Below are 23,117 nucleotides of genomic sequence, written 5' to 3'. Positions count from 1 at the left end.
ATGGATGGTAGCACTGAGATAACCAATAGGGAACAAGTGAGCGCACTGATCAACGTGGTTTCCTGAGAAACCCCGAAGAAACAACATGCATAATACGGCAGTAAGGCAGGGCTGTGTCCCCTCCGTTTCCTGGTGAGTGCACCATGGGATAAGAACGAGTAAATCACCAGGTTATGGTACTTTTTCCACATTACGCTGTTCTTCCTACCGCCCTGCGCGAGTGTCCCTTTGCTCTCGGGATGTGTTCCGAGCACTCATGGCCCTGAACGAGCCGGTCCAGTCACAGTCCGGACGAGACGCTCCGGAGCGGCGCTGTCTCAGCAACCTCACGGCCTGCTGTCGTGGGACAGCCGTCTCGGGCCCATCTCATCCCGCCGAGAGGCAGACAAGCGCCGAGACGGCAGCTCCCTGTATCCCCAAACAACCCGCGTAATCCGGCTCGCTCATCGGCTGGCGCTGCAATCAGCTCCTCCCGCTACCCCGCGCCGCCGCCCTCCCGTCCGAGACCGGGTCGCGAACACCGGGCGGTACCCCCGCCGCCGCCCCCTGGCCTTGCAGGCGACAACGCCCCGCTCCCGAGGCGCGCCCTGCTCCCACCGCCCAGAGGGCGGGCGGCCGCGGGACGGATAGCACCGCGCGTCCCGGGCGGGGAACGCTGCCTCCCCCGCACCGGTCCGGCCGCGGCGCAGCGAGCGCCTGTGGCTCGGCGGGTCCCTCCTCGCGCGCCGTAGCGATGCTCCCGGCTTCGCTGCCCTCTGAGGCTGATTCCAAGATGGCGGCCGCGCGGGCGGCTCTTGGCGGCCGGGTCCCTGCAGCCGGGTAGAGCTCCCACCCCCGTCCCCTCCTCCACCGCTGCACCTCTGGCGCCGCAGCGGGCCGGGCCGGGCCGCGCACTGCGTTCCGCCGCCATGGCGGCCTCGGTGCATGCATGAGAGACGTCGCCGCGCTGCTCCCTGCCGCCGCCGCCATGGAGGAGCCGTCGCCGCCGCCGGGGAGGTCAGTGCCGAGCGCTGCCAAATAGGGAGCTCCGTGCGGGTAGCGCGGGCCGGGGGCGGCTGCCAGATTGTGTCTGCACGGCGGGCGAGCCCTGCTGCAGGGCGGCGGGTGCGCGTCGCGCTCTGCCCGCGCCGTGCGCGGAGCTCCGGCTCTGCAGCCTCAGCGCTTTCGCACCGCGCCCACCGAGCCAGCGAGAGCTCCGATAAGAAATCTCTAGCGGCTGTGGTGGGTAAGGCAGTGCTTTGTGGGCGCTCGGCAATTAGCAGCTCATCGCCTCCTCCCCCCGGTCGGGCGGCGGAGTGGACCGGCGTTGCGAGGTGTTCTCCGGCTCTCGAGAGAACTTTTGCCGGAGTGGGGACGGACTGTGTTCTGCGGGGGCGGGGGGAACGCTGCGAGCGGCGGCCGTGGGCTGGGGGCGGACGGCGGAGTCGGGGCATCGCATCGCATCGCATCGTATCGCATCGCATCGCATCGCATCGCTGCTGCTGGCTGCATCCTCGTCGGGAGGTGCGGCTCCGGGAAAGGCTCCCGCACAGCGGCTGCGTTGTGTGCGCTGCTTCCAGCTCTGTGCCGCCGCCGCCTCGGAGCGAGCTGACCCCGCATGGGCTCTTCGCCTGCCCCGTCCGTGCCCCGCTGAGAGGTGGGGGTGCAGGTTGCTTCACGGCGTAGCGTTTCTAACTGGCTGCAGAAGCGTTGCATAAGTCCGAGTTGTTAGTTCGCTGGCGCTTGTTTCTCTTTTTAAAATAACATCCTGTTGATGCGCTTCGCTCCTCGCTAGGAGGCATTCAGGAAGCGTTTGGAAGCGCTCGGGTGATCGATGAGTTGCGCAGGGCTGGAGGCGGGCGGCGTGCCGCAGGTGTGCAGCGCGGCGTGCTTCGCGCTGCCGTGTGCCCCGCGCGGTGCGAGCTGCTGTTCTGCGCCGCAGGGACGGAGGGGACGTGGGGATGCTCGCGGTTTGCATTGAGGCTGTGGGGCTGAATAATGTCCGGTTTGGTTTTTTGCGGATGTATTTTAACGATCCGATTTTCTTACGTTGTGGGGAATGGCAGGAACAGAAGGAACGGGAAAGTTATTTCAAAATACTTTTGCGATATGTAATTATGAGTGCCAACAAGGCAAGTGAATGTGTAAGTGTCAAGGTCCCTTTTTACAGCAACTTCGAGGAGTGATACGTACAAGTTAAGCGGAAAATGCTTTCAAGTGAAGCTTGCGCACCAACGTGGACCTGGGCTGCCTTCGTGTAGAGGAGCAGTGCAGTGCCTCATTGGAATACACCCAGGCATTTCCTGTCTGGGGCCATTTCTGACCTCTGCTGGGTTCTCCTTATTAGCAGACAGTTTATGTGAGTCGGATGTGGGTGTGGATGGTGTGGTGGCAACCTTACCCGGCAAATGAAAACAGAATTAGTTATTTCGGAGTGAGCTGGTGGGTGGGAAGGAAATGTCGCAAAACAATTAGGTAGTCTTAATTGGTGTGGGGCAACGCATGCACTTTGCTGTGATTCACTTCGGTGTGGACTTGGTGTACGGCTTTAGAATTGCTTCTCTGGCTTTGTGCAATACTGTATTTCTGCATTACTTTTAAGAAAAAGCATCGGAGGCTTTTTTCAACATAACTAAAGTTTCTTTGGATTTTGGAGCTATTGTTAAGTATGTCATTCTTGCTTGTGAGGTCAGAATCTTGCTGAAATCACCATGATTCACCAGGCTGACAGTGTGAAATCCATTTGGTGGGATAGGCTGATTGCTTTCAGTCCTACTTGTGGCATACGAATGTGTTTTTATGTTCCTCTGGCTAGCACTGCGTCAGTATAATGCATTCTTTTTAAGTTAAATTTAATTTTGTTGGGCAAGTCCTTAGCCATTCTCATTTGCAAGACAGCTACATTTGTTTAAAAAGAAAGTTGATTGCTTTATTGTTGTGAGACAGCCTTTTGTGTCAGAAATCTTTTGATGTGTGAGGATTCTGTCTTGTCAGAGCAGAAATGCAGCGGTACCTTTTCTAAATGTAAGGTAAGCATGCAATACATTCGTGGCTTTATTTGGATGATACAGTTGTTCCAAGATGTCCCAAAGCATTTAATTTAGAACTCCTCTCTAAAAGCAAACTTTTTTTCCCCCCAGGTCTTCCTTTCCTTCTTGAATGTACACTTTAGGGTCAGGAGAGAAGGGAGGCAGCTCCAAACCAAATGAGGTGCTTGGAGCATGAGAGTAGATGCTGAATTTGAGACAGGATTGCACTTGTGTGATGGACAGGCTGCTGTGATTATGGATAAAGGAAATAATGCTCCTAGAAAGTTCTGTGAAGAATTCATGTTTAGGTATTGATTCTTGTTACCAAGCAAACAAAGAGTTTTCAAGGTCTTTCCCCTTGGGTAACGTAGAACACAAGATAAAACAGGTGTCTCTTTGGTACTTCATGTTCATGGCTTATAGGCTTTATATCTTCTCATCTCAAACTTAGGCACTCACAAGGACTTTATGGCACAAAATTCATTATGGCGATAAATGAGGCCTTAAGCATTTCCTTTGTTGGGATGCCATTTTCTTGGGCACACTGTAAGGGTGTGAGGAGCCATAGGGCTACTCTAACCTGTCCTTGATTGCTTGTAGACCTCTTTTGTCCTGGCGTAAATCCTGTGCAAGAGGTGAATGAAGGAGCGGGGCTGTGAATAGAGCAGGACAGAATAGGGAATGATGGTGGAGGCTTCCTCTGCACTCGGGAGTTTTTCAGTGGTCTGTCTCTCTTGTTGTCTGTTTGATGACAATCAATTGGGCTGTTAGTCTGCAGCATCTGTTGTTTGGGGGAAACTCGAGGTCATGACATGAATTGTGCTTAACGTACTTTTCTGCTTGCCAGACTGTATCTGTATGATTGATTGTATATCAGCAGCAAAAAAAGTTAAAATTATTAGCTTAGGATGATAGCTTCCACTGGAAAGTTGATTCAAGTGTAGTGATTTACCACTGCCTTCGTCTTCATTTTTTTCCCCATGCATAAATGAGGTAAGATGTAATCTCTGTTTTTAATGTATCACATTTTCTTGTTAGCATGTGCAAGATTGGGATGAGTGATTGCTCCACCTGCACGCAAACACGTGAAGTGCTTGCTGAGATGTCTATGGTATTTACAGCAGCAAGGATTACTCTGTGTTGTGTGGCTGCTGGAGTTGGTTTTGTGTCTGCTAATTACAGCTGCCCATGTCAAGATTGGTTTTACTATTATGTAAGCAAGTGGTATTGGCCCTTGTGGAATGCAAATTGTGCTGAGATGAAAAACAGATCTACCAAATCTAATGGAAATGTTGAGGAGTGTGCAGCGATACTTATTCTAGGGAGCGAGCTGGGACTTTTGGAAGATTTTAAAGATTTGGTTTCCGTGACAGCCACATATCATAAACCATTCCAAGTGTATTTTAGATACAGTTTAACAGAAGACCATTTTTTATGCTACCCACTACTGGTTAAGTAGCATGTTGGCCTTTGTCAGCGCAGGGAGGTATGGGTCCATCAGCTTTAGTTCTTCAGCTGTGCGGTTGGATTTGCCATTGTGTATGTGCCATTTATGTTTGCAGGGCTGTTGTTCTCCTTAAGGTTTCTTCTACTCTTCAGTATTAACTACGTTAATGCTATGTTTTGCCTGTAATCTAGTAACAATAGTTTATTCCTTTAAAAAGGTGAAAATTGTTCCATACTCAACCAGCTGCAAACATAAAGCCAAACTGCAATGTTTGCTCTTACCACCCTGATTTGTATGTTACCAGCTTGTCTGATGTTGGTTCACGTGCAGTCCAGCAACTCTGTGTGTAGGAGCACAGCAGCTTGCCGTGAACCTTCACCTGCTTTATTTTGGATTCAGACAAGCAGGACATAACTTCAGTGCCCAAATGAATGTCTGCTGCTGTCACGAGTTGGAGGAGGAGATTTGTTCTGCTCCTGTGTCCAGTTACCACTTAGTTGTGTTGACTGTTCTGAGGCACTGGAGAGAAGGAAGCTGGATACTGGATAGGCTGGGTGAAGCTTTCTTAGCTCCTGTTTCTCCAGGAAACTTTTTTGCAGCCTCTCTTTCTAGGCTTAAAAGTGAATGTGGAAATCTAACAAAACCATCAGCATTTTCGCAGTTTTTTTCCTGACATGCTACAGAGTGATGTCAGAATTAGATGGTTGCTCCTTTTTGTTAAAATAAGTTTTGATATAGTTTTAATCAAGTAATACCTTTTTGTATGGGGAGAGCACTGCGAGGAAGCTCAGATCACAATGTACATGCATATGCTATAAATGCTGTTATGTCATCATCCACATTTTCATGAAAACCTAAAATAGTCCAAGATGAAAAAATCAGTTAACTTTTTTGTTTCCAAATTTACTAGTGAAAAAGAACAGGAAGTCCTGATTATTATTATTATTATTTTTTCTGACATCAGAACATGAAGAACTGCCAAAACATTATGAGCTTTATTTTGTTTATTTTTATGCTTATTCCTAGTTGGTGTAACATGCAGGGAAAAGGAAATTTAAACAAGTCTCAATAACTGTTACTTCTGCTTGTAATAAAAAGGTATGATGAAAAGTAATTTCCGTTTTGGTTAATTTATTTTTAACTCATTTGATGGTTTCTGTCTTTTTGAAATTTATCAGATTTTACTGTCAGTTTGTGGTGCCTCAACACCTCTCTGCTCTTTCAATAACTCTTGTTGCATTTCCCTGTGACTGTACATCTTTCTGCCATAAATACAGTAACCAAATGGTTGGAAGCTTCTGCTCAAGAATTTTGGGAAAAGTGTCAAAGTATTAGTAATTTACCAAACTGACTGCAGGAGTTTCTGGGTCTCGAGAAGCAGAATATTTAGTTTGAGTTTCTCTCTTCAAATAAATGTAGCTGGTCTCGATAGAGATTTCTGGTGGCTTCATTCTGCAGTGACTTCATTCAAGTACCGTGCTCTGAAGATCTTTGTACAAGGGGGAGCAGGCTGCAGGCAAATGTGCTTGAGGTCTGCTCTAGATATGAAGGGTGTTCTTGCTTGCTGAGCCATTCTGTTCTTATTAAATGGCTCAAACTGAGAGTTGCCAAGGGGGAAAATGTGTCAATGGGAATCAATCATAGATGAACTGGTTGGCTCCAAGCTTTGAATTAGGTTGGTTTTTTTTTTTTTCCACGGTAATTACTTTTTTTTTTTTCCTTCTTGATTTCTGTGGAAATACTGTTTGTTCTATTGCAGTGAAGTCTTGCAACAAACTGCTGTTGACCTTGCAGCAGAAATACTTGTTTTGTTCTTCTCTTCAGCTGAATCTGGGATTTGTTGTCCTTGGTGCTTAACTGTTAGCGTGGCTCTTGCAGGGTAAGCCCATAGTTCCCAAGCTGGTGGATGCAAGTCAAGCCTTCATAGTGGCTTTGTGTGTTAGTGTTTGTGCAGCCGTGCAATAGGTTAATCTCTGAGTGGAAATAAGGTATAAATAGTGAGTGGAAGATGCTATTACAGTGCTGCTAACACATTCTGGCTATTTACTGATGAAGTTATAGTCTTTCTGTAATTTTTTCTGTGCCACGGTGCCCTTGTTCATAGTTTAATTTATAAATAAGCTATCGGAATTGTGTAATTCAACCAGTTCTTGGACTGATACAGGTATTACCTTAAGCATCTTCTGCTTTTATCATTGCTGCAGATATAGAATGGCATTAATTCTGAAGCTGGCCCAGAATGGAAGTTATGATTCTCATCTCCCAACAGCTCTGTCTTCTCTTCCACTCCCAAACTAAGGATTTCTGCCATAATGAGATTTGCTAGCATAGCATTATGTGTATTTGGTTGCCCAATCAAATTCAAAGTGATTTAAGTTGGAAAAATTCTGCTAACAAAAGCATTCCAGCTAAGCTGAATTGTTTTGGCAGAAGAAGTGAAGAACCAGGGTTGGTATGCTCAGTTACACCAGTGCATCCTGGGGGCTGGTGACCTCTGGCAAAGTGTCACTGGAAACCAGCAGGAGCAGTCATCTTCCAAGTTGCTTCACATGCAGCCAGAAGAGTGTGACTGAGGGAATTATTTCACATCATGCTCAGTGTGTTTGACCAGCAGGTTGCCTTTTCTTTCCCGTGGTCTCTTCCTGAGAGGAAGACAGGCTTGTTCTGCAGAGAAGGACTTTGGGTCCTGATGGACAAAAAGCTGGACATGAGGCAGCAGTGTGCTCTTGCAGCCCAGAAGGTCAACAGTATCCTGGGCTGCATCAACAGAGAGGTGGCCAGCAGGGCTAGGCAGGTGATTGCACCCCTCTACTCTGCCCTCGTGGGGTCCCATTTGGAGTACTGCATTCAGGCCTTGGGCCCCCTGTACAGGAGGTATGTGAAGCTGTTGGAGCAGGTCCAGAGGAGGGCCACAAAGATGATCAGAGGGCTTGAGCATCTCTGCTATGAAGAAAGGTTGAGGGAGTTAAGTTTGTTTAACTTGAGGAAGAGAAAGCTCTAGTGATACCTCACTGCAGCCTTCCAGTACTTGAAGGGAGCTTGCAAGCAGGAGGGGGACTGACTGTTTACACGGGTAAATAATGATAGGACAAGGGGGAATGGCTTTAAGCTAAAAGAGGAGAGATTTAGGTTAGATGTTAGGAAGGAATACTTTGTTCTGAGGATGGTGAGGTGCTGGAACAGGTTGCCCAGAGAGGTTATGGATGCCCCATCCCTAGAGGTGTTCAAGGCCAGGTTGGACTGGGCCCTGAGCAGCCTATTCTGGTGGGTGGCAGCCCTGCCCATGGTAGGGAGTTGGAACTAGGTGATATTTAAGGTCTCCTCCAACCTAAGCCATTCTGTGATTTCCCTGCATTCTTTCTGGATCTATCAGTAATGTGGCTGTATAGTTTTCACTTGAGCATCTTGGTCTGATGAGTAATTGATGTGCTGATGTACCAAAAAGTTAACATATTCCCCCATCAAGTCAACTGCTGAGTTTGATTGCTAGCTTCTGTGCACATACCGTGCCTTTCTCTGTTCCTCTGAAAGGAAAAAACATAATGATGTACAGCTCAGTTTGAATTATTATATGGTATTATTTCTTCTTTAAAATATTCTTTGGAGGTGCTTAGCAATTTGAAAAAAATACAGAAATGTGCTATATTTCTGCCTTAAGATGTTTTAAGGTGGCAGCATAATGAAATATTTTCCCCTTCCCTCAAATAACTTCTTGGCATTATCTTTGGCATCACTGTCTCTCCTTCAAACTTTCTTCTACCTTTAACATAAGTTTCAGGTTTGTTTTTCACCCACTTCTATTAGCCCTGACATTGATGTGCTTTACATTATATCTATTTTTAAGAGTAGAGAAAGTGATGAAAGGTTCAGTGTGACTCATAAATATTTACATCTTAGCTTTCTGAAGAGGTGGGACATGGATACTTTTAACAAGACAGGATTAGCCACTTCCTCTAGAAAGGAAGAATGCTGCAGATGGAAAGGTGTTAGTAGGGATATACAAATAGGCTTAGAGAAACATGCTTGAAAAACAGGTCCTGAGAAATGAAAGGAGTTAGCAGTCTTGCTTTTTACTTACCAACTGGAAGAAGAGCTGCAAGGGCAAACAGTGTTTTAAAGAACAATGCTTTTTCTTTGTGCTTTTTTTTTAATATTGTCTTCATGCCCGTAGAGGCAATAAGCTGAAGATCCCTTTTTCTGCTCATAATGTTTCTGTTAGGTCTTCAAACAGAAGCTCTCCTGCCAAGCTTTACTATCAACTTTGGTTATCCAGATGCCTCTTTTCTGGAGTAAAGCAATGACTACAAGATTTATGACCTGGAAACAAAGTTTTTGTTGCTGCTTTTTCCACCAGTTCGATTTTGCTTTCAATGCTTTTTGTTGTAGTGTTGAGATGTGGCACAGGTGTCCGTGTGTTCTTATTCTCTCTAACATTTGGGAAGGCAGAAGGTAACAGATGCCCGTTCCAGTTCCTTACACAAAAACATAGGTGTTTGCCAAGAAGCAATATTTTCCAAATGCGATGAAGTTTTCCTTTTTTTTTCCCTAAAGAGGACAACGATCCATGACCTGATAGAGAGATGATGCTCAATGGAAGTCTAATTATTTTTGCCATTCATACTTTGAAGATTTTTCTGTTCTTAAAAAATTATTGCATTAGAAGAACCTTTAAAAGGACCGTATCTGCTGTTTATCTTGGTAGTAGCAATTCCGATTCAGGAAAAAAGAAATGAAAAAGCTTGATGCTTAACCAAATGATCAGAATAACAGATTGAAAAGCCAGACATGTCCTTAGTTCCAAGTACAATTTAATTATACTGTTAAAAATCTTACATATTTCCAAGTTTGTAACAGTAAACCTTATTAATATGTGGACAGCAGTCATGAGTTATTAGTGACTAAGATTGAGTGCTGACTGCTTGCAAATGCTGAGCTGAGGCATATACATTCACATGTGAATACAAAAGCAAGCATCTTCATTACTGTATATCAGTATAATGCTTTAATGTGAATTAATTTTTTTTAGCTGTGTCTAGCTAGAAGTGTAGTCACAATAGGCATATGATGTACACCACTGCAGTCTTTGTGCTGGTTACAGAATTTTTATGTCCTGCTAACCAGGCTATTTTTTTTTCCTCATGAGCACTTAGCCAGATTTGCACAGGATTTCTTTAGCAAAAAATTTTATTTGTATGAACGGTGTGCAAATTCCTGCTGTTCTGTAAAAACCAAAAAATCCTAATCACACAACAACAAAAAACCACACCTTTTTGTCTTGCCTTTCTCCTGAAGGCTTTTATATTTCTTTTCTTGCCATTAATCTGTTTGTAATATGTACTTTAAATGCACCATCTGCAATCACTTGCATCTAAAATTTGCAAATGTAGATCAGTAAGAGAAAGCTGTATGCAAAAATGGTTTTATAGTTTTTTCTGCACAGAGTTCAGAAACTTTTCAGAACCAAGAAATTAGAGCTGCTGATGACAGAGTTGTGCCGTGTTTAGCAGCTCTAACTGCAGACTCCTTTGTTGTTCAGTTTCAACAGATGGCTCCCTAAAAGCACGCGTTTGCATTACTAGCAGCTGCAGCACGATCTTGATTTGCAATTCTGTGCTTGTCAGTATGTTGGTTATCTTGGAAATAAAATGTTTGCAACTGGATTTAGGGATAGCTATGTTGGTTTAAAGAAGGTTCACTTGGCAATATCTAGTGATTGTATTTCTATCCTCTTAGCTAATTGAAAATGTGCAATACAAAGAGCAGGCTAATGAAGTTTTTTCTTCCTACATATTTTGATTACCAGGCTGTATTCTGGTTAAAGAACATATGTGTGAAAAATTATCGCTTTACCTTTAAAACAAAGTTGTTGAGTGTCAAGAACTTGGTCGTTTGGTGGTGGATTTTGTACAGATCTTGCAGTGCAGTGCACGGGAATGGCAGCTTGCACTGGGAAGTACTGAGAAACCTCTCGGGTGTATGAGAGGTGTAAGCTCTTCAGGAGCTGTTTGCAGCAGCGCTGGGGAAGGCCGGGCTGGGGAACTCCTGTGGTGGCCTTGTTCTGGCTGCTGCCCTGTGTTACTGCTTAGTGCTGGGAGTTCAGGTGACCTCTGCTGCTTGGATTCCCAGAAGCTTTTAAGCTGTGTGTGGGATGGTGAGCTGTGGCTGAACCTGATACATGTAAGTGCCTAGTATATTTGAACTCCAGCTAATGAGAATCAAGGGCAGCTGGTAGAGAGGGAATTTTATCTCTGTGTTGCTCAGAGTTCTTCGTGTGGCTTATTTTCACTTGTTACAACCTTTGAAAGTTTTCATAATTCTTCCGTGAAGTGCAAAAAGCATTTACTGGTTAAATATCGCGCTCTTTGGTGTGACTTAATTCTAAAGTGTTCCAGTGTGGTCTTCGGTCTTTTCATTTGTCAGTTAATTTTTAATGACTGTATTTTTCTAATGGCTTATGCCCTTCAAATATTTTTAAACTCTGAAATCAGTGGCATCTCCACTGAGCTTGACTTTTTGGTTTTTCCTAAAATGTAGAGGATATGGGGTGCCTGGGTGTGCCCATAAAGCAGTGGAGATGAGGTGCTATGTGACTGCTGGTTTCCTACTACTGAAGGAACAGCTCCCAGACCATGTGCTGCCAGTCATGCTGCTTCATACTTCATACTCCAGTTCTTCCCTCTCCTGGTTTTGTTTGCAGACCTTTGAAAATCTGGGAGATATATCTCAATTTTCCTGATTGAGATGAAATGTTAGATATATTGCTAACACTTTGATTTAGTTTACAAATAAAATATCTGTTGTCAGCTACATGCAACAAGCTAAAGAAGTTCTCTCTCTCTCTCTCTTTTTTTTTTTTTTTTTTCAGATACTGATTGCAATGCATGGTGATGTAACACACTGTAGTTACTTGCTGGAACCTTTTTGGTTATTTATGCTTAGGTACATTTCAAAGCTGTTGGTTTTATTTATGTATTTATTTATTTTTTTAACCATGCTGCTCCTGCAACTTTCCTAATATTCCTGATTTATGTTTCTTGGCTATGGTCTCTTCTGTATTCCAAGAATAAAACTCATGAGAAACATTTTGCTCTTTAAAGTTGAGGATTGAGCAGCCTGCAAATATTCTACTGTGAAGGCTGTGCACTTCCAATTTTTCTCCTAAGCATTGGGCTTAACCTGTCCTAAGTACGTGTGAAAATGAGTAACTTCAGCAGTCATCCATCTAGATCTTCCTTTTCATGTGTACTCCTAAATGCAATTAGCGTGGTTTTCACTGGCTGTGGGGGAGAAGACCTGTAGTTCTTCGGAGCAACAAGAAATCTACTTTTATCAGTATTGCCAAACTATTTCAGTTAAAACAGTATTTAGGAACCAACGGTTCTGTGTAATAACCAATGCTGTCATTTGATTTAGGTTTGCCAGCAGCGCATTTTGAAGGTTTGTGGATTTAACTAGTCTTTGGCTAATTCAGAAGAGTAAGTAGCACACTAACATTACAAATGCTGTGTTAGTAATCTGTTAAAATGGCAACTGTTCTTTATACCAGAGAGTTGCTACTGATGTTCATGCATGTCTACAAGCTATTTGATTTTGTGTGCATGAGAAATCCTTACATCAGTATAGTCCTACCTGTGTACTTCCTTTAGTTCAGAACCTGTATATCTAATGCACTGCTGTACAATAAGGCTTTCATTGGTGAAAATGAATCTTCGTGTTCCCTGGCATTAATTGGGCTCTGGCTTTATTTACGTACTTCCCAAGCACACAAACCTTAATCTGAGCGTGCTGGATTTTTACACTTGAGTTACAGCTGATGTTCTCCTCCCTCTGAAAAGATCAGCCCATCTTGTCAACTGCTAGCATTGTGGTTGGGCATGGTTGCTATTTGACAGTGTGACTTCTGGTTCTGTATGTCTCGTGATAAATCTACTGATGTTTTTTAGAAATTAAAGAACTGTTTACTACATTAGCCAGAAAAAAAGTATCTGAATTGTAAGTAAGGCCTACTGGGTCCCACTGTATAGATATGTATATAGTTCAGGTGTGAGGTTGGAGGGCTTTTTGAATACATTTGAACTTCATGCCCTTTCATCAGGCGTAGCAGGAAAGACGAGCCAGTGGCTGCTGAGGAAGGAATTGACTTATGGGTCTTAAAGATCAGTTCAGCCAGCTTGGTGAAGAGGTATGGTCATTATGCTCTTAGAAGAGCTTACTCATTTAAAAACAAAAGGAAAACAGTGTCCTCACTGGTCTTTTACAGCAAGGTAAGCTGTCCTTGTTTAAAACTGTCTTGGCACTGAGCCCTTGTGCAAGCGCCTCGAGATGTGTTCTGCCAGGCCCCACAGAGCATCAGCACCCCACCCTCTGCCTTGAACGGCCAGTGAGATCACTGAACAAATAAATAGTTCCATAAGCATTGGAAGTAATGACTTCTTGTTTCATGTGGTCTGGTCTCTTGTGGTTGATCTGTCTTTGGCAAACTCAGAGGGGTGTGCTCTGCCTGAAGTTTTCTCTGCAGTAATGTTGTTTGCAAGAGTTCTTGGGAACAAAATCCTTTTGGTGTCCAAAAAGATGTAAACTTATGTTCTGCTTTCCAAGCTCAGCTTTTACAAGATTTGTCAGAGTAAATTATATCCAAAAAAGCTTCTTTGTTGTATTTGGCCTGTAGTGCTTACTCAAATCGGGTTGTTAGAAGACACACAAACAGCATGATTTCTCAGGGCTAGGAAACTATATATAAGTGTTGCTGATTTTGTGGGGATATTGCTATGGCCAAATCCACTGCAGGGCTCTCCTTAAGCTACAGATGGTGCTGCGGTACCACCCAAGTTGTTCTTCTTTGGTAACCTCTGAAGTTTATCTGCAGAAATTAGCAAGCTTGCCTGCCTTCTTCTTGAAGCTGTAATGTGAGAAAGTAATTTCACACACTAAATGCATCCATGTCTTTGGAGAGAGCAAGGCTGTTCTGCGTGTTATGATATTTATTTCTGGTTGTAGCTAAAGGCAAAGAGATGATGCAGTATCTGATTTTTTTTCTTAATCTTACTGTTGTGTTACTGGCTGGCGCTGTTCCGTCATATTTCTTCCTGCAGACACTCAGGCTCACTCTGCCAGAGCATGAGTAATGTTCCTTGTCTGCCTCAAAAATAGCAAGGAAAATGCTCCTTATGTTTCAGGTGGAATTGACATGGAAGTGATCAGGTACTGATGCTAGCCATATTCTGTCTGACTTTGGCCAGCTATTTCTTTGCCTCCATGATTTCCTCAGAGTCAAGATGGTGTTGCTTGCACACCTGCTTCAGAAATAAAATGTGTGAAGGGATGGGGGCAGCCTGCTTTTTTTTTCCCCTCATTCCAAGCTAATGGGGTGTGTGCTTTCCCAGGTAGATGTTAAAGCAAAGCATCTGCAGATGTGACACCAGCAAGAATTGGTGGTGGTAAGAAAACTGTGGAGATCCTGGTATCCTGGGAGAAGGAGAGGTCCTGCTGTCCCTTTTGAGCTGCAGCCCATCTGTGGCATTCAGTCCCAGGGGCTTGTTCTGGCCTCGGGGTCCTCTACTTCTCTTTCCTTCTCTCTCATTACCCTGTGTAGATAAACATCAGATGGCTAGAAAGGAGTGGCAAAAAGGTAAAAACCCTGTCCTGGTGCCATTTACATTCCCCCGAAGCCCCAGTTGCCCAAAGGATTTTATTATTTGTGGTACTTTCTAAGGTTGTGAACAATTCAAATGATACGTTATTGGTGGGGCAATGGGACCGTTCACAGACTGTCTTTGTTTGTTTCTATGTATAAATTTGCTTTGTAAATCTCCTAATATGTTAGTAAGCAACAGAAAACGTACTGAAGTTCAGTTGGTTGTTGTTGTTGTCCTCTGAGAGTAGTGTGGTTGCGGTACATCACTTGATTAGTCAGTGGAGATGGAGCTTGTAGTGTCACTGTGCCCAATTGCCACTCTGCTGAAGTAATCTTATGATGAGACAGAGCAAATGCTCCTGAAGAGGAGCGAAAGGCTATCTAACGTTACTAGTTGTTCACTGTCTTTGTCATGCTTTATTTTTAAAGCAAACCCTTATGTGAGGGTGCATGCGTGCCGTATCGTGCTTGTTTTATATCTGACCTCTTCTCCGGAGAAGAAGCTGGCACTGGAAGTTGTGCTTTGAGCTAGCCTAGAGTTTACATATGAAAACTGACGTGTGTGGTGGTTTGTTTTCTTTTGTTGGCTTGTTTTGGTTTGTTTATTTTTGCCATTTAGCTCAAAGCCAGACCGGCTCCTGGCATGGGCTTGTGCCAGAAGTGACTCAAAGGAGAGGCTGGGAGAGTTCTTGGAAGAGGAGAAGGGAAGACCAAAATCTCAATGATACAAAGTTCGATCGTATTGTTCTGCAATAGAGCGGTGTGATACCAGGCAGGGGTTTTTGGAATATGCCTGTTCCTTGCTGAAGGAGAAAACTTTACCCTGTGGTTCTATCATTGAAGGATTCAAACTAATTTAGAATTTGGGACAATTAAAAAGATAAGTCAACATTTTAAAAATGATGAATTGTCTTGTGATACTCTACATAAGGCTACTTTACCATGCTTGCTTAAATGTCTCTAAGAAGACTTCACGGTGTTCTTCCAGTACTTAAAGGGATCTCGTAAACAGGAGAGAGACAGACTTTTTATACATTTTTTGACAGTGATAGGATAAGAGGCAATGGCTTTAAACTAAAAGAGGGGAGATTTAGATTAGGTGTTAGGAGGAAATTCGTTACTCAGAGGGTGATGAGGCACTGGAACAGGTTGCCTGGAGAAACTGTGGATGCCCCATCTCTAGAGGCACTTAAGGCCGGGTTGGATGGGGCCCTGGGCAGCCTGAGCTGGTGTTAGCAGCCCTGCCCATGGCAGCAGGTTGGAACTGGCTGATCTTTAAGGTCCCTTCCAACGCACACTACTCTATGGTTCTGTGATTCTATAAAATGTAAATGGCAGTGAAAGGTCCCACTTGGGGCTGAAAAGCTATTGTGCTTGATTCTTTGCTGACTTTGCAAAGATGCATGCTTTGTTTTGAACTCAGTGATTCAGAATCCAGTTGCTAAGCTGACCGTCTGAACTTCAAATTTGAATAACATTCATAAAATTTCATTTTATCTTAATTTGATGTTTGCATAACCTGTGAGTTCTTTTAAAGTATTATCTGTATTTTTCCTAAGGGCCAAAGTTGTTGAGGCTAATTAAAAAGTTACTGTGAAGAACCTGTTATTTTCTTGCTACAGAAAAAAAGCTCTGGGCTTACTTCATATTAAAAATCAGTGGAAAATACATCAAATACATCCTGGTCTCATGGGCTAGATGTTGGTTTTGTGTGCGATGGAGATGTTTTCAGAAAACTGAAAGTTATCTGCATGGTGTGTGCGATTTAGAGGCATGGAGGATGGAAGGGAAGTCCTCTGCTGTTATTTCTGCCACTCAGTAGACTGACTTTCCTGTATTATATTTGAATTGTTGAACTTTGGTTTGTTTCATATACCTGTTGGTTTAGAGTTGCCACAAGTTTTCTGAGGAACAAATAAATTGTATGTAAGGTTTTCTTTACTTTGTATTCTCTTAGTGACACTCTCTGACTGTATATCCTCTTTACTATATGTTGGCTATGCTTTTCTTGGTTGAAATGTTGTCTGTATGAGTCTGAAAAAACGTGGTAAAAATTTACATGACTGTCACAGGAAAATGTGGAAGATTTGTGCTGGTTCACAGAATGCTTGGGATGCACTGATGGATTTGCTTTTTAAACAGATATTGCAAGTAAAAAATTCAGTATCTTTAGCATCTTGGTTTAACTTGATCTTTTCAGGAAAGAGCGCAAATCAGAAGATGCTACTTGCAAGATCTCTGAATCTGAACCAGATTCGTCTGAATCAGATGAAGCAAGTGCTGACACCTTCTATGGAACTTCTCCTCCTAGTACACCCCGCCAGATGAAGCGTATGTCAACAAAGCATCAGAAAAACAGCGTCGGGAGACCTGCTAGCCGCTCCACTTTGAAAGGTAGGTGTGTTTTTTTTTGTTGTTGTTTTTTCAGTTTTGGCTATAAAATGTCATAGTAGCATCCCTTTGTTTCCTAAAAAAGGAAACGTGCAGAATATGGAGTGGGACTCTGAGGTGCAAAATGAAAGGACAGTGAAAATGCAAGTGAAAGTGACTTTCACAGATTTCAACAAAGGAAGATTCATTTGGGTATAGTAAGCAATATTTTGCCATAAGAATGGTCAAACAGTGAATTTAAGAACTTTTATTGCTTTGTGTGATTTCTTTTAATTCTGTGTTGTTGTTTACTAGAAGATTAGTTTATAAACAGAGAAAATTGTGATACTAAAAAGAACAATAATTTATACTAATTCTTTGGCCATTGGTGCTGAGCATGTATTGAAGATTGATACCTTCATGAGAAATAGAGAGCTGTTGTTTATTGTTGTGAATAGATGTTGAATTTTTGGAGCAAGTTCTTTCTATTTGTGAGGGAATGGTTCATGTTTCTGGGATAATAAAATTATGTTCTTGGATGCTGTGAATGTATATTCAAAAATGTGGATGTGTTTTTAATCTTGAATGAATTGGATAGTGTTGTATACTGTAAAATATTTTTTCAGGTAAGATCATTTTGCTTAACTTTGCCTATATGTATGACCTGAGAAAGATTATTCTGTATTTAAAAGGTAAAATTAAAAAAAAGAAAAAGAAACACCTTAGAATGAGCTAGTTAAGAGCATCTATCTGCCTGTACATTCAAGGTCAGTTACTCAGATTAAATTGGTTTTATTTCAGTAAGAGAATTCATTCAGGGGTTAAGTTAATTTTAACTAATGAATTTAAAAAGTAATTTTGAGGTAAATTTTATTTAGACAACTGAAGGAATTTGACTTGATTTCTTGTGCTTCCAGTGTTTATTTCTTTGTTTAATTTGTCTCATCAACTTACATTTAGTATCAAAAAAACAAACTGGCACAATAAAACCTGTTTAAACTAGTTTATGAATCATTTCTTCTGTAGTCCAAGACTCAAGTGATTCAAGTTTTTAAGCTAATAAATGCGTTTCAGAGATACTCATAAGATGCAACCATGTCTTTTACCTGTTTCTTTGACTTGGATGTTATAAATGTCAGTTCAGTGATGCTTTCCTATTTTCTGAAGTGTTAAACTTGGACTATGTAAAGAGCAGCATATCTCTATCCCTTTTTAGTGCATTGGAAATGTGTGAAACTTATGCAACAGAATACTTAAACTGAAACCTCTGTCCACATCCCTCCCCTCCTCCCACACTTCCTGAAGTTCTCCTTTCCTATAAAATTAAGGATTATCCAAAGTGCTGAAAACTAGAGAAATATTGGAGGCTACAAAGGGAAGCTCTTTCATAGTTTATTTCAAGCTGTTATTATCCTTTTTCAGTCAAAACAAGAGGCTTAGATTTCTATTTATTTATTTAGAATCTCAGTGCATTTTGATGAAAATTTTATTTGGGGATGAGTTCTTTTTCACAGAGCAGGAATCTCTGAAAGCTTTCTGGTTAATTGAATAAATGGTAAGGAGTCCAGCAATCTTTACGTTCATCCTCTGTAACAGAAGACTTGATCTTTCTTATAGATGGTGGATACTAGAAAGCTCTGTGGCTCACTAAATACCAAGACCAGTAATTGAAAATGGAAAATCAAACCATGCAAAAGATACTTGTCTTTTGATACTCCTAAGCAAACATAAACTTCAGATGGTATTTTGCACCTCCACCCTTTCCTTTGAAGACGTCTTAATGCTTCTTTTTTTTTCTGTTCTTCTTTCTTGCCCTAAGTGAGAATTTGAAGCTCTTAATCAGGATAACTCAAACATCATAGAAGCAGGAGACACCAGACTTACTTGAACATCCACAACAGAAAGTGGTAAATACCACTTGGATCATACCATGTATAAATATCTTTTGTTGGAAGTTGTAATTATTGTCCTGGCAAAGCCCTTTGGAAATACGTAACAAATGTGAAAGTTTAGACTCCTTAAAATTCCTGAAGTGTCCCTGCTTGTAATTATTTTCTTCATGTTCTCTGAACACAGAAGAAAAAGTAGCACTTCTGATAAAATGGATGAGGATTTCACAGAGAAGTCTTGAAAAATACCTGCAGGTGAACTTTCAATCTGAGCTGATAATTTTCTTAGTCATTTTAGTGGATACATTGTTCTTCTCTGTAACTGCATCATTCTCATGCAGCTTATAGGATGGTGGCCAGTTCTGAAAGATGTCTTTATTAGTCTGTTTTGTATGTAATGGTCCACTCTATGAAGATTTTATTTGTTTAGTTTAGGAGAAAGATGCCATTGTCATAGATTAAATCAGCGGTGGATTGAATATAATCTATTTTCCATAAATGATCTCTACCTGCTGTACATATTTACTAAACTCTTGTTTCCAGGGTCACTGGCGGTGAACCAGAGAGTGCTTTTTTGAATGGAGCTGAGAAGGGCCTGTGGACTGGGGCACGAGACTCTTAATGGGCAGTGGTACTTGAAATATAAGGAAACCTAAGTAGGTGCTGCTGTTTATGAGGAGGAAGCTTAGAAACAGAGAAGCTGATAGTAAAATCTGATAAGTGAGCATGAGATCTTATGAATTTGTTCTTGCCCAAGATCCATTGTCAAGGTAACGAGACCGCCAAATTGCAGACGTTACAGGTATTATAAATCATGCACTTTCAGTCTTCTATTTCTCAGGTGCTTCACAAATTGTAGCATTATAGAGTTCTCAAATTGGAGTTGTGCATTTCTGGAGAGTCGGCAATCATGTATAAAAAAAGTTCTACAACAATATTAGACAAACTTAGCCTTCAGAAAACGGTGTGCCTGGGCAAATATTATTTATCTTTAGATATGGAAATTCAGCAAATGGGAAATGAATCTTGAATAAAGACTTTTGAATGTTAACACTTGAAATCATAGGTTTTCTCCACCTCCTTTCTGTTACTGTAGGAGGAAAAAAACAAAGTCCATTTGACTCCTAGCCACATGAGATCCATCTGCTTTAATATGAGAATAGGATTCTCTGTTCTTTTGCAACTTTTTAAGAGTTTGTGTCTTTTAAATGCTTTTCTGTCCTCCAGTTAGTTGAAAATGACTCACTACATAGAAACAGCAGAATGGATAGGATATATGTGCTATAAAGTACCAAGGTTTATTAAAGCCAAAAATTAAGGAAGTGTTTTTAAGACAAACTAAGGCCGAGAACATCTCTTCATGTATTTCAGAATTCTGTGCACTTGTTTAAGGAAAAAAGATTATAAAGCACATAATTATCGGAGAGGTTATTTTCTTTCTAGGGAAATAAATGAAATGAAAGTTTTTGTTATTTAGCTAAGTAGAGTTACCTTGATTGGAAGATACTTCATTGCTTTATCCTCATGGGAGACTAGAAGCAGTGGTGAAGAATCTCACTAAACTACCATCATCTTATGTTTCAGAATAGGTTAAAGGACAATGTAATTTGGAAGAAAGTGAACCCCCTTGCATTCCAAACTTGTCCTCAGATATCAGAAGGGCTGTGAGTGGCTGAGCTTAGTTTCTGAGTAATGTCCAATCTGGCACTATAAGTCTGGGGATGTTCAATATATGAGGGCACTAGCGGCGTTAGTCTAGCGGCGTTCAAACAGGCTCCCACAGCCACTCTTAAGAGTCTGGGCCATGCCCAGACTAAGAATGCTCATGGATAGATTAGTAAATAGTGCAGTTTATTAAAGAATTACCATGATTATGAATTCACAAACAGCATACTGCCCAATTCATCTAGCGACGTCTGAATGGGCTCCCTGGACCACTCTTTAAGAGTTTGGGCTGCACCCAGACTAAGAGTGCTCATGGCTAGATTAGTGCATTTTATTAAAGCAACAGATTACAGGTTCTTTTGAATTGCTGGTGATAAATACACTGTCTGCAAAGCATGTGAGGTTAACCAAGAACATGAATAATACGTCTGACTACAAATACATTATAAACATCTCCGAGATTTCTAAGTTTCCTTGGGAAGCACTCAGTATAACCGAGTGTGTGAATTTACCCTGTAGGCATTCCTATGGGGGGAAGAAAGGCTCAGCCTGCTTACTGGTCCCAGAAGTCAGAGATGCTCCGTGTCTGACATCCAATGATATCTTCCCTGACATCCTCCCTCTCTTAAGCCATTTTTGTACTATTTCTTATTTTTCAGGTGGAACTTGAGTGACTCTATCATATATACCTTTGTTTATGTATAATTGTCTCACCTCTCTTTTAAAGATATAGGCTAAAAAATAAAGAGCACAGGCTCAGTGAGGGGTTGTCACTCCTTGAAGGCAAGTAGTGTTTGGGGTAGAAATGTGTTCTGGTATTACAGTGATCATATGATGAGCATAGTTCACCCAAAGGATGGCACTTCGTCAAGAGATGGCAGACTGTTGGCCCAAGGGAGCAAATACGCATCTTATCAGTTCTGTAGTACTATCAAGTTCCCATCTATCACAGAACCTGACCATAGTGTCTTCACTCTGCTCTACCTTCCATGCCATTCCTCTTAGAGTCAGCACATCAAGCTCCCCGATATTGCCAACACCTAAGGTTGCCTAGAGAACTCCTGTGGAATAGGTGCCATCCATGCCAGCTGCACTCTGCTTTTGTACCCCTGTGAACAGTGTTGTACCTTAATTTCCAAGTCACTTGTAGCAATTATTCCACAATAGGAAATAGGAAAGCAAATTATGTGCTGAAAATAGTCACAGAAATTCAACCATAGTCAAGGATCAAGGGTAGGGCAAATGTTTGTGTTCTAGCTTAACATGAACTAGAGAATTCATGAAATTGAGATATGCAATAAATCTGTCTCATGTGGCACAAGTGATGGGAAATTATGTGAAAACCATGGTGGTACAGAACTACAGAGCAAAAGTTGTTAGTGAAAAACAAGAATTATTAAAATTATGACGATTATAAGTAAGAGTATTTTAAGTTGAGATTATGTAAACGAGTAACTTTTTGAGCAAGTGATGCAGTTGCACATCTTTGAATGGCCTCATTTTGTGCTTGATAGCACATGAGACACAGGAACCATGATAGAGTATACTCATTGACAGAAACTGAATGCTATAATCAGAAGCTAAATAGAGGAACACGGATCTGTCACTTTGGATGGGCAATAATTGCTTTTGGATGCTGTTTACTTTTGGATGTTTTCGTTCTTTCTGACTCAGATCCTGTCCCCGTGCACTCATTAACTTCTAGTTATCAGCTGTTTTAGCTGATAGGGTCTCAAATGCAATTTCCTTATATTTTCTTTACAGCTACACCTCAGTCTGCATTGATTCAGCTGAACCTGTAAGTTTCTTTCGTAGGGAAGCTGTTAGTTCTTATCCCCCTTTTTTTCTGGAAGGACTTCTCAGCAGCAGCTTTTATGTGCAGGGAGCCTGTGCAGGCTCAGGGGAAGAGGCAAAGGCTGATTGCAGCCACCTGTGTGATTTTTGTTATGACTGTGATTCATACAATGGGAATGTACTCAGTACTCAAAGGAATTTTGGTTATTTGTCATTTTTTAATTCAAGTTGCTGCTTATTTATATACTATGATGTGTTCATGGATGCAGCTTGTATTGTCTGTCTTAATAAAGGGTATAAAAATTAGTGCTGTCTGTTAAATAGCATTCCACATAAGGTGCTAGCAAGAGTGTGCACATTAGTATACTGTTCCTATTACATCTTACTACTTCATTGCATTTCAGACTGACTTGAAGAAGAAGGTTCCTATTTTCATCTTTTGATCAGTTGGTTTTTTTATTTCCATTTTTGAGTGAACTCTGAGATCTCAGACTCTAGTGTGCCCCTCCTCTTCCCCCTCAAGTCAGTTGTTGCTTAGTCATAAAACCTCTCTGCCTCATGCAGTGTTAGAAGTAATAGCAGCTGAATAACTGTTAGTATGGCTCAACTTGCTTTATAAGTTAAGTCATGTCTATAATATAGAACTACAATAAAATTTCTAGTAGCAACTTATTCAGTTGTACCATTGACTTTAACATTTATTGTAGAATTGTCAGGTATATTCAAGTCATTAGCATTTGTTTATGCAATGACATTATTTTGAAACAATTTGTGGGTTATTGTGTGAGGGCTTTGTTAGGATTGATGAATACTCAAGTATTAAGACACTTCAGATGTCTCATAATCGTGTTTTTAACTTGTTTTTCTGTTTCGTTGGGGTGGGAAATTGAAGATGAATATAAGAGGAGAATAATGTTAAAAATATAAAATTAAGTGTTTTAGAAGCCATGGTAACTATAATGTAAGTTCAGAAAGTGATTTAATTTATTTTTCACGGTTGCCAACACTTTTAACATCAAAGAGCTTTTAAGTCAATCCACTGCTAATCTATCTCAGAATTTGAGAGGTTTGGTGTGTATGCGTTTCATCTCTGCTAACTGCCTTAATTGTCCTGCTTTCCTGCAAATGCAAGGCATGTGTTCTTGCTGCTTTCTCTTTCTTAGCTTTTTGGGCTATTGTCTCCTTTCAGCAGTGCCGGTTGTGACGTGGAATGCAAGCTAATATGCTCAGCAGTGCTCTCAGTCTTAGGCTGGTGCTGGCCTAATATCAGCAGATAGCAACCAGTAAGAATTTGGTGCTGCTGTCTGACA

General features: G+C 41.8%; 1 protein-coding gene across 5 annotated transcripts in view; it reads left to right on the top strand.

Annotated features, from left to right (window-relative positions):
- The window catches only part of MAP3K4 (mitogen-activated protein kinase kinase kinase 4), a 73,236-nt gene continuing 50,891 nt past the window's right edge, over positions 773–23,117 (top strand). For 2 of the 5 annotated variants that reach the window (XM_021389779.1, XM_021389780.1), the window contains exons 1-2: positions 778–996; positions 16,290–16,483. In XM_021389779.1, coding sequence (XP_021245454.1) covers positions 929–996; positions 16,290–16,483 — 262 coding nt within the window. In that variant the 5' untranslated portion in view covers positions 778–928. Of the gene's footprint in view, positions 997–16,289; positions 16,484–23,117 lie in introns of all 5 variants that reach the window. The other 3 variants (XR_002436377.1, XM_021389778.1, XM_021389781.1) reach the window with 3 other exon arrangements.

Source organism: Numida meleagris, chromosome 3 (genome assembly GCF_002078875.1).
Source record: "Numida meleagris isolate 19003 breed g44 Domestic line chromosome 3, NumMel1.0, whole genome shotgun sequence".
Classification (NCBI taxonomy): domain Eukaryota; kingdom Metazoa; phylum Chordata; class Aves; order Galliformes; family Numididae; genus Numida; species Numida meleagris.
This window is presented reverse-complemented; position numbering and strand designations above follow the sequence as displayed.